The 12,292-nt window shown below is 40.2% G+C and overlaps 1 protein-coding gene across 5 annotated transcripts; it reads right to left on the reverse strand.

The window, feature by feature from the left end:
• Positions 1-1,393: 1,393 nt before the first annotated feature.
• LOC144522286 (uncharacterized) lies at positions 1,394-3,508 on the reverse strand. Of its 5 annotated transcripts, none has more exons than XM_078257254.1 (7): positions 3,195-3,508; positions 3,038-3,100; positions 2,887-2,919; positions 2,652-2,753; positions 2,527-2,559; positions 2,088-2,242; positions 1,394-1,985 (listed from the first exon to the last, which is right to left on the reverse strand). In XM_078257254.1, the coding sequence occupies exons 1-6, from the start codon at positions 3,211-3,213 to the stop codon at positions 2,160-2,162; spliced, it is 333 nt and encodes a 110-aa protein (XP_078113380.1). In that variant the 5' UTR covers positions 3,214-3,508; the 3' UTR covers positions 1,394-1,985; positions 2,088-2,159. The 5 variants fall into 5 exon arrangements, with proteins under 5 accessions (XP_078113380.1, XP_078113371.1, XP_078113398.1 ...); XM_078257245.1 differs by having other exon boundaries at positions 2,527-2,556; positions 3,189-3,508; XM_078257272.1 differs by having other exon boundaries at positions 2,088-2,439; positions 2,527-2,556; positions 3,189-3,508.
• Positions 3,509-12,292: the final 8,784 nt, after the last annotated feature.

Consider the following 12,292-nt stretch of genomic DNA (forward strand, 5'->3'; position numbering starts at 1 on the left):
ATTTATTAAAGAAATTGCTAAAAGAATTATTCATAAATGTCCCACCACAAACTGAAAACACCAATAGAAAAGCAACCAAACAAAAATTCATTGGCTCTTCTGTGTGACAGTTTTTCTGCCCACCGTATAAAGCAACTGAAACTGAAAAACAGGTGTATCACAAACACTTTGCTATAATGAAATACAATGATTAAGTCTCTCTCTCTCTCTCTCTCTCTCTCTCTCTCTCTCTCTCTCTCTCTCTCTGCACACCACATACACCTAATAGTCGTCCTCTGTCCAGTTTGGACCTTGTGTCTGTTATTGCCGTTAAAGGTTACCATTTTCCTCACAGTCTGGCAGAAGATAATTGGATCAAGGAAGTTGTAAATTTTAGCTTTCCATAAATTTCCAAGAGAAGATGAAGGTTAAGAGATATGGCAGCTTGTGAACTCATTATATGGGTTCCCCTTCAGGTATCTATCCATAGCGTTTTGGTTCATATGTCTAAAGCCATAGCCTACATCATGTTGGGCTGAGGGTTGTTTACCCTGACAGAAGACATCATAGGCTTTATGTTGATGTGACACATGTGGGGGTTAGACTTAATGTTTTTTTTAGTTGGAAAAATCGGCAACACTTTGCAGTCAGTGCACATATTACACAATTGTACAGTTTAACACAGGTAATCTGACTGAGCACATAGCCTACCTGTTCTCCTCAGTTTGGTGTGTCCATTCAGTTTGGGTAGCTATATATTTGCCCAATTTCACAGCGTTATCCTGCTGCTTTCATATTTGGTAAATCCTTTCAGGGAAGATTGAGACCCTGACAGCTGTTGTTAACCAGGTAGCATTGCAACATGGGGAACCAAAAGTTGTCTTCTCAGATAAGCTAGCAGTTAGCAAGTTAACGTTAGCCATTTTGTTTCTGAAGAAACACTCCAGTTCCATAGCCTATAGTCTATGGTTAAATCAGATTCATTTTACCACAGATTTGGTTTATAACAATACCCCGCGGCTACCCAGGTAACAATTTTTGGTTCCCATGGAAAGTTTTCCTGGCGTTTAGGGAATGTTAGTTTTTGGTTACATCGACCGTTCTCAGAACGTTCGCCTAACGTTGCAACCTTTAGAGAACGTTCCCCTACCGTTGTAACCTTTAAAGAACGTTCCCCTAACGTTGCAACCTTTAGGGAACGTTCCCCTACCGTTGTAACCTTTAGAGAACGTTCCCCTACCGTTGTAACTTTTAAAGAACGTTCCCCTAACGTTATTTTTTACATTCCCCTAACCTTTAAATAACTAACGACTGTGGTACCAATTTTATTATTAGTTTAAACTGTCTGTGCATGAGCAGGAATGAATTATTATATATTGGCAGGAATGAATGAACAGGCAACATGCAAACTTGATGGGATTTAAAACTTTAATATAAAATTAACAAAATACAAAAAATATAAAAGGCCTAAAAAAATAATATAACAATCAGAAACTATACAAATAAGAAAAAAAAACAATGGAGTGGGATGTAGAGTGCCAATGTAGTGCAAATGTAGTGTGCAAGATGCATATCGGAATGATAAAGTATGTAATGTGTAGGTAAATGGCCAAAGTGTGGATGACCCCACTTATCAGCAGTTCAGGATAGTGATGGCAGTGGGAAAGAAGCTGTTCTTGTGTCTGGTTGTTTTTCTGTGCATGGATCTGTAGCGCCTGCCAGAGGGGAGGAGGCAGGAGGATAGCAGCAGTGTAGAAGATGGCCAATAGCTCTTGTGGTAGGCCATGCTTCCGCAGTTGCCGTAGGAAGTACATGCTCTGCTGAGCCTTTTTAAGGATGGCGTTGATGTTGGACTCCCACTTCAGGTCCTGGGAAATGATGGAGCCCAGAAACTTGAATGAGTCCACCTTTGACACTGGTCTGTTAGGATATTGTGAGGGGGGGGAGCACTGTGGGGTCCTCCACATCTGCTGCAGTCAGCACGGGGAAGTTTTTCTGGGAGGCCGCTAGAGTAGAAGTCAAAATGAAGCAAAGTTACAAGTCAAATTAAAACCTCTTATCAGCCAAGCTAAGCATAATAATGATGTGAACAATAAAATAACACCTGCCTGTTATAACTCTGCAGATTGTCAGGTCCTGGAAGACCTTCTTTGCCTTTCTGCCCCGCAGGCTATACGGTTTTAGAACGTCATTGGTTGGCACGTAGCATGCGACGGATGGCAGTACCTCCAGTCGAACCCCCAAGGGTTGTCAGGAAAAGTTGCTGTAAAACATATAGAAATACAAATTTGAATTTATGCAATTATATAGTGTTATTCTTAGGACAGAGACTCCTGTCAGAACTCATGCAGCTCAGTGACTGCCGAGCAGGGTGACAGCAACATGTCATCAACTGGAGCAGAGGGAGGTGACTGGGAGCTCCTTAAGAGCATGATCAGCTCATCCAGCTTCTCATCAAGGCTATGGAAAAATGAATGGTGTTAGTTTAGTAATACATTATATTATTATATACTTGCATATGTGAACAACTTAAGTGAGTCTTCTTACCTCTCATTTCCGTCTCCTGTGTGACGAGTTCTGCTGTTTACAACAACAAAAAAGTTAAGTTACTCTCAAGTTCCTTGTCATGAAATTGTATTGAAAAGAAAATGGAAAAATCAAAGCCACTGTACCTTCAACCGGGTCCCAAGATGAAGTGGCAGGCCGAGCTTGCGTTACAATAGACCCATCCAACTCTGGGCGACCGGCTGGTTTCCTGTGTGGTGTTGACTCATCTAAAAAGAAAGTAGGTATGAATATTGGTCAGTTAATTTATGGTAGGTTTCTTGCACATGTCATTGCAAAAGATGAACCTATGCTGTTACATTAGACTTCGCTAAAAAAAAAAAAAAACTAAAAAAAACGTACATGCAGGTGGTGGAGGCAGTGACTTCTGCTGACCTAAAAAAAGGCAGGAAGAGACAGAACAGTCACGTGATATGCACCAGGTTGAGTGTCAGTAGTTCCATGGTAGGAAATATGACTGGTTTCTTAAACGCATGCATAAATGTTAACTTACGGACAGGGCTTCCGGACACACGCTCCGTCCTGGAATGCTTTCTTGCTTGTGGAACGGATTCATCTGAAATAAAAGACCATACAATTTGTACTGATTGCAAAAAGAATATTTGAATTGTGTAAATAAAGTAGTCTGTACTTGGAGGTCTTACCATTACCATTATCTAAATAAACCATAGATGTATTTAGACAACCAAGGCGGTGTAATCATTATGTCGTGCTAGGTTAGCCTGCAGTTTTGTTAACAGAACTTCTCTTAATACATCCATGGCTTTATCTCTCATCCACGTTACAGGCTTTACAGCATACAGCCCTCGGATGTATCGTAAGACATAACATATTACGTTAACGTTAGCTAGCTACCTAGCTAACTAGCTCCATTATTTAGCTTGAGCCGATAGCCCCGGCAGTTTTGGGAAACGCTAATACTGTATAGTATACCGGTGTTGTATACGGAAGTCAGGACAGGACTTCAATCGGTCACCTGAAAGCAGAGGCACTGTCTTCCTCCTACTGGCGTGGGGGTGTAACAGTTGGATTTGTACACTGAACTGAACCACTTGTTAGTGATAAGTGAAATGAAAGAAAAATCGTTCTATTGATAGATTCTTGTTTTAAGTATTTTCGCCTAATACAGTTAAAAAAACAAAATCAAGCACAAAAGTATTTTTAACAAAATTGTTATCAGCCTAAAAATAAATATATTCTCTTGCTATGTTGTTTATCTTACTTAGATTTTATAAGACCAATCATTTTTGAGTGAATCTAAATCAAGTTACTGCAAACCTTTTATATGCTTATTTCAAAAACTTAAATGTAGCTGGTTTAAATAAACATTTTCAAAACCGCACTCAGAACATCCAAAAACAACCAAAAACAACCAAACGGGAACGTTGTGTGGAGGTACAGTGCAACCACAGGAGAACGTTTCATTTGGTTGGTTCCCTTAACGCTTAGGGAACGTTATAACCACGAGGGAACGTTCCCTAAACGTTAGTTTTTGGTTTGGTTCGAACTAACCTTTAGGGAACCAGAAACTAACGTTCCCCAACGTTCCCTAAACGTTCCCTAAACGTTCTGTGTTAGTGGGGTAGGTGGGCACCAAGTTCTATCTATCTGTCATGGAGCGCCGCGGGCTTCCCTTCGTGACGGAGATCCAGCTAGCTCACAGCGAGCCGGAGTCTATGAAGTAGGACACGCCGGGCGGCGAGGCAGCACCGGCCGCTGTCACGTAGCCTGCTGAGCTCCTGCTGAACTGCGACACACAGTCAGACAAAATTTTCAATTAGCCATCAATTTTCATAAAACGGCCCATATTTGACCTCTACATAGTTGATTTATCGCATAATTTGATGTCTGTGATTTCTCACAGAAATTCAGTAGCGGACCTCTGGAGATCTGCATGACCTAGCTAGATTCAGAAGACTAAGCTGACCTCAGGTCAGTGGTGTAGCCTATGCAAATGTTGGGGCGTGACAAAGACTAGGAGTTGGGATGCTTACGTCAGCTTCCAGCTTTGTGTGATTCAGCGGCAGTTTCAAAATGTGAGATTTGCAGAGGATACGGGTATCAATGGGATTTTGAGCTTCTATGTATGTCCTATTTACCCACCGAACTGTCGTTATTCAACAAGGTAAAATCGGTTTTGCATTCTATCACCCCTTTAAGACCTCCTGCTTGTGACATGAGCAGCTCCTGATGCGACACCCAGCCAAACACTGTCACTCTGCAGCGTGCTGGAGTGTGACCTCCTCAAAACTGTCTCTGTGCTCTCTACAGCACCCGTCCCATCATCCATGTGTTGTCTCCCCTCTCTCGCCCTCACTCAGCTCCTCTCCAGTGATCCTCTCCCTGCTCCTGTCTAACACAACGACACAGACGAGAGGCAGAAACCCTCTCTGCTTCTCTGTCAACAGGGAAACACTCGTCCTTACTCTCTTTCTCCAAAACACACTTTGACTTCTTCTTGACCCCACAATTGGATGTCACCATATCCCATACACATCTAGTCTGACTTTTCTTACTGTATTCTACTAGCTTTCCCTTCTTGGGTCCTTGTAGTCTGCATGCTGTCACACTGTCATGGCTTACTGGAACACTTAAATACAACAGAGACATCATTAATATTATTAACACCTGTGCTTTACCTGCCGTGATAATTCAAAATCTCTGCTGTGAAAAAGAGTGTGTGTGTGGGTGGGGTCGTGACTGTGTGTGTCTTTGAGCATGTTTAAATGCGTTAACATGGTGGATCTAGTTTATGGGCATCTCTGTGCTCATGTGTCTGTCTTTATATGGCTATGACATAGCTGCTTATAGCTCTAGTTTTACTCATGGTTTGTGTGACTAGCCTGGATTGGTGTGTGTGTGTGTGTGTGTGTGTGTGTGTGTGTGTGTGTGTGTGTGTGTGTGTGTGTGTGTGTGTGTGCGCTTGCGCGTGTGTGCGAGCACTTGTGCGTGTGCGTGTGTGTTCTCGTCACCTTCTCCCAGGGTTATGTCTGCACCCTTGTGCTCCTCAATCAGCTCTAATGGATCCTCTGGCTCAGATTCAGCCAGGGCACTGGTTGTGATACTAAAGACGCTCAAAAGCACGCACGCACGCACACACACACACACACACACACACACACACACAGGACAGGGTGGGGCTGGAGGCTGGATGTGCGTCGTGATGAGCTAAGAGATACGACGACCCTCCTAACATTTTCTTCCTGTCTTTGTCCTTTGTTTCTTCTCTTGTGCTTCACCATTACTGTCCCTTTATGCTGCACCTCCTGCAGTCAAATCAATATAACACTGTAGTCAAAATCTAGAATTTAATTAGGTCAAATTTAACAAAATCTCAAATGTTTTGTGTCCTTAAAATACATTTTAAAAAAAATCTTAATTTCTCTCTTGTCTAAAATCTTATGGCTATATTAATAAAATGATATGACATAGAAACTGCATTTTCACATGTTTCCTTCTGTGTCACCCACCCCCCATCACCACCACCACCACCACAAGGGCCCTTGTGTGCGCATGTGAATAGTTCACATGGGACCCATCCACCCTCCCTCCCTCTTCATTCGGAGAGTGAACAGGTCCCCCGGGGCTAATGTGTGCCTTTGTATGTATGTGTATGTGTGTGTGGCTGCTACATTATTCTCCCCACTGATTTTCAATGGGATAAGAAAAATGACCGTCCATCCAACGTGCCCCTTCCTTGCTGTCTTTAGAAAAGAGATGGACCGAGTGGAACATGTTGTGCAGCAGGGCAGCCCTCATATGAATAAAGAAACACAAGTCAGAATATAGAGTTACTCTATAACAGTTACTAATTCACATCACAACTGAGTTTGCAACAGTCATTACAGAGAAGATTATACAAATAGCAATGAGGGGGAAAATGCATGCAGTAGTCGGTATGTAAAAATATGCACAGGAGTAAGAATGCCTTCCATTTTATTTATTGAATTATGCTGAATTACTGTAAATTATTAAAAAAAAGCAATTTAGAGTCTAATTTTAAACCACAGTAAATTCTGCTTTCATACAGCGAAAGTATGATTTGGACTGCATCAAGTCACCTTCTCTGTTCTGTATCAACCATAAATTTTGTGTTTAAGACATCAAGCATCACTTCGATAACATGTACAAAAAACAATCCAACAGCACTTAAAAACATTTTCAACCATTCACGTTTAAAGCTCCTCTGGCCTTGGTATGAAACAAGATTCAAGATGTTTATTGTCACAATGGTTATACAAGTACAAACGTCTTAAAAAGCTTAAATACAATAAGCTAAAGTTCAGCGATATTGTATGGTTGTAAAGCACATAACATTAAACAACAATTTGCCCAAATGTTGTACTCACTACACATTCATAGCAACAGACACTCAAAAACTGCAACATTTTAAAACGGTTTAAAAGGAAATCATTTTCATTGCTTCTTTTTTTTCACTCATATATCAGAAATGTGGTAGAGTCTTTAGCAATTATGTTGCAATGCTCACCAGGGCATTGTTGTTAAAATAGGGAGAAACTCTTGCAAACTTCAAGGCTTGGCTTTTTTTGCACTAAAAAAGTTTGCAGATTGAAACTCTTTTATGAAAACTGAGCCAAATCAATTGGTAAATACTGTAACAGTAACTTTGCATCATCTTTTTTTTAATACATTTAATACTGTTGCTTTGCACTTGAATTTCACATGCAAGAGGTCTTTTTTGTTTCTCAATCTCTGCCCCACTGACTCTCCATACATGCAGGTCCATTGGACAATTAGAAACAATTAGATTCGTATTGATCCATTGGAGCTGACGGCTCTCCACCACTTGTAAAACCGAGTCTCGTAAGGATCTGAGTAACAGTTTCAATCCCAGCTCTAATTCCATATGAGTGAAGCTGATTCATGGTTCTGACTTATTAGGAATCTTCTTGTGCTGAGCCCCAGACAGTTCTACCTGCAGCCGGCCCGAGTGAAACAAAGCCGGTTCTATAATTAGGTTCTCGTGGCTGATTCGATTAGAGCAGCCGCTACATTCATTTTGCTAAAGATGCTCCTCAGCTGCTTGGAAAGACCAATGGAGGAGATGGAGAGATATGTGGGAAACAATTAGACATGGCATTATGTTTGTGCATGTGTCTGTACTTGTGTATAAAAAAACTGTATGTTTGTGCCATTTAAGTAAAAACTCTTTTATCAACATTTATGCTGATATACCACACACATACATTCTTATATCTCCTTCTTGTACCTACATCACTTCTTTGTCTTCTGCCTTTCTCCCTCCCTCGCCCTCTTCCTGTGTTTCAATTAGCTGCCTTTCAATTAGATTACAGGGGGCATTACTTAAGAGGGACATAAATAGTGGCCCGCCGACGTGATGGTGCCTCAACCACAGATGCAATATGAGCTGCCTTGTGTCACGCCATCTGGAGAAGAGACACTCTGATCCAGAAACCATGTCTTAAGCTCTACATCATGTTCAGATCACGCATTTTTTACTTTTTTTTCGCTACTGACAACAAGAAATATTAAAACCCCCGTCCACTCGGAAATGTGTTTTCTATATTGTTACTGCACTTGGATGTTTGACCTTCGCTGTGCAAAATGATGGCCGTTTGGATCTGCTGACGATGGGAGTTTCAGACGTGTACGTACAAGCATGATTTTGTGACATGTGAAGGCCAATCATGGTCCAGTATGCAATTTTACACAAGTGTGATGTGGAAACTTAAAGCCTCATGAACAGTTCTGACAGGATGGTGATGATGGGTGCAGGGGCTGTTTGGAGCTTCTGTCAGATCAAAGCTCTCTGAGATTGAAGACAGTACCCCACTCAAGTGCAAGTTTGAAGAGCTTGTACGAGTCAAGCCTTAAAAAGTGGGATCCTAAATTCTCTTAATGCATCTCAGTAATCTTTCATTAGACAGTCCCTGGCAGGTAAATGCCCATCTTTCAAACTCCACACCCCCAGTTTGTATTGCAGACATACACACAATATACAGCTGTCCTTATAAGTTAACTGATCTTCAAATCTAAAGTTGGTGGAGTGCCTCTTTAAACTGAACATACAACATGAGTTTCCATTTACCTGCTTGCTCTACCATGATATTGTTGAAAATGTGTTTTGTTGTACTCTATAGTCCTTAATTCAATCTAAATGTTGATGTTTTGTTAAGACACATATTCTCTGACTTTCTGTTATTGCTTGTATCGTGGATTTTATTACACTGTACATTTGTTGATGCAGAGTTCACCCTAATTTATGTAAGGTGGTAGCCAACAGGGTCGTCGGACCGGGGGGAAAAAGGGGACTGAGTAACCAGGGCCCTCATGTGAGGAGGGCCCAAAAAGATGCTAGAAGGAATAGCTGTGGATGCGGGGAGGGGCCCATAGAAAATGCCTTTCTACAGGGCCCAGAATTATGTGCTAAGCCACTGGTAGCCAATTATGTTAGTTGAAATAAGATATAATTTACCAAAGAAAATCATAGCTCAGGCTACTCCAAGCTTTTAAAAGTTAAACAAAAAACATTCCATATCACAAACATTTCCAGCGAGCAGTGTGATCCATGGACAGTCTCTTTGCTCTCTAAAGCTATGCCTGACTCCAGCAATTTAGATGTCTATCTGAATACACCGTCTGCTCTCTGTAATCTCATCTCCTCGTGTCCATATTGAGGGAAAGTGCTCTAGTGGGACCTTGATTCCCAGAATTCTCTTTTATCTCTCAAGGTTGGTCGGGGAAAATAAGCCAGACAACTGTAGCAGATAAAATGTAGTGAAGGAAAAATGGTTCAAATAGCCAATTTTAAACATGTCGGCCAGAGCTTAAAGGGTGCTTGTTCTCCTTTTGGGACCTAATTAGACACTTAAAGAATCTTCATCCAGACCAAGAAGGAAGGTAAAAATGCAGCTGTACGAGAGGTTTGGAAGGGTAGTTTTCAGTTTGTGTGACTAGGCGATCAAGTCCTCATGGGTTTCTAAATAAATGGAAAAGCAAAACAAACATCATTCGGAGCACTTATGTGTAAACATAAAAGAAGAGAAGAGGATGCTCTATCAAAACAAACGTCTACAAAATGTGTAGATATTATTACAAATGCAGGACTAATATCTGCACTGGCCAAATATCAATGACTCCTGGAATGGCATCATAGGACGTTCTGAATATATCCAGTCGTTATGAACGAATGAATGAATGAACGAATGAATCTGTTTTGGTTTACATCCAAATCTCTCTAGAAGAAAGCAAAAACCATCCCCCAACATTGTCCTCCTCACCCCGAAGCCTTAAATAAATGGATTGACTTTTGGACAAGTGACAGTTTTTCTTCATAATTGTTAATTATCATGAGTGCTCTCTGAGGTACTTTCTATGAATGGAGATGGGACACTCTCTCTCTCTCTTCCCCCATCCTCGGTTCTTTTTATGGGATTGGTCTTAGTTCTCAAGGACGTCCGAAAGGACGCCAGCGATGGAGGGAGGAGGATGCGATGGATGGGTGGGGCACCTGCGTCATTCCTGCGCATCAGGGTTGGTGGATTTTATGGCAACGGGTGCCAGTAAGCTACACCCCCTCTAACCCCCGACCCAGAATCCATCTTCCCTGCCTGACCAACAGCAGCCCCACCCACCCCTGGGTGGCTCCTCCCCGAGTCCCAGACGACAGAGAGTACAGCACTTAAGGTAATGTAAATAACCGGAGAGCCAGAGCTATTTTAAGATGCTGTCTTTCATTGTGGCCGTGGAGGGGGGACAAAGACGCAAGCCAAGCGATTGTAATTTCAGTCACGTTTTCGGACATGTTCTCTTTCTGCATCTACCATCCAGCTAGCTGAAGGGCCTGACAGACAAGAAAGAGCTTGAACAGACTGCAAAGTTAATATGAGCCTTTTTCTAAAGAAAGGAAATATATTTTACTGTAACAGACAGCTGAAGGTCTGAAGTCTGAGATACCTCATATGAGCTTAAAGTTACACACAGAAAAGAAAATATTCCTATAAAACAGAAATCCTTAAAATGGGCCCTAAGATACATCTGAAAATGATTAACAGAATAGGAAAGCCGACAAAACTGTCTGCAACACAAAAGGGCCTTTGGTCTTTTTTTGTGTAAATGACCTCTTCAGGCCTCTAAAGTTATAAACATACAACAATCTGACAGTGAAGAATCACTTTTTGGTTGAACCTAAGAGAATATAGCTTTGTTTTAAAAAATGAGATGCCACAGAATGTCCACGATGCTTTTCATGTTTCAGCATCATGACCAATAAAAAAAAGACAGCTAAATAAAATTTGCATGCTAAAATCCAATTTAGTAAGAAAATTAAGTAAAACCACATTTGGAATATTCACAGTGTATTTTTAACAAGAGTCAGTGAACAGAAACAAGTGAAATACCAATTTGATCTTGTTCCAAAAGTAGAATTTATATATTTTCCTGAAATAATTTGTTCTTTTTTTTATTGTTTCATCTTTTATAACATCAAAAATAAATAAACATTTAGACAGCATCCTTTCTATCTTATATGAATAAACAGCATGATCTGTTATCTATGTGTATATTTTTCTCTCCATATTCATACAAACATACACATCACAGAGAAAATAATCTGTACACTGCTGTTTACAACAAATCTGTGAAGCAGGGCCTGCCGCCACGCTGTTGTCAACAGTTACTGTTTGACTTTGCAAAATCACAAACAAAAACAGACACAATAAGTACAATAGAAGTACACTATTTGAGATAATTTGATCTTTTTGTAGAGGTTACATTCTTATTCAAGTCTTTGTTCGCTGCAGTCTGACCAGAGTCCAGGCAGAACTGTGGAAATAAAACTGTTTTTAAGAGCTTCATTAAGGCAGTTGAATACGAGATCATTTTTAAACACTAATTTACACTGATTCTTATGATTAAAACTGCTTCTACACCTGACATTAATAAAGAGAATATTAGCTAATGCTTCAAGTCAACTACCGTCACTACTGCTTGTATATTTTCTACTCAGCATGATACATGGGTTGTTTCTCTCTTGATTCACAGTCATGACGTGTTTATCTGTAATCATGAAAAGCCTGACAAAACTGAATCAAACTAAATTAGTTTTGGGCTTTGGTTAATATGTTGAACGTATTTCACTTTTTAACATTACAGTCTATTTAATGTATTAATTCATTCATAAATCAAAACCTAATTATTTCAGTGCTACAAATGTTAATTACACATAACATAACTGTATTGGTTTGATATGACATATTAAAGCTATAAAATATCCTGTTTGCCATCATTTCCTTTTGATGATCTATTTTACTTTAACTCTCTCTCTCTCTCTCTTTCTCTCTCTCTTTCTCTCTCTCACACACACAATCAGATTTATAAGTTGCTGCACAGGTGCTAAACTGTGTGTATGTGTTATTGCTTTTATCCAATTGGTATGTACAGTAAACCCTCCTTCCAAAATATGGTTGTGCTGTCAGTCGTTTCTTAGTAAGTACCTGCCATGTGTTTGATTCCTTGTCATTTTTCTGATCAAATATTTCACCACACAGTAGAAACTGTATGCAGCATCTTTTTTTTTTCTTTCTTTTTTTTAATCTCCGCTCATTTGCAGTTTGATCAGCTTTTTCATTACGGATCAAAATAAAATTAATCAAATTATCTGAACACACTTTTCTTAAAGTAGCCAGTTCAAAAAATGGATGACTATACATACACCCTTCTATCTACAGCATAAATACTATATGAGTGAATGTTTGATTTACTTCAC

This window comes from Sander vitreus, chromosome 1, assembly GCF_031162955.1.
Source record: "Sander vitreus isolate 19-12246 chromosome 1, sanVit1, whole genome shotgun sequence".
Lineage (NCBI taxonomy): Eukaryota > Metazoa > Chordata > Actinopteri > Perciformes > Percidae > Sander > Sander vitreus.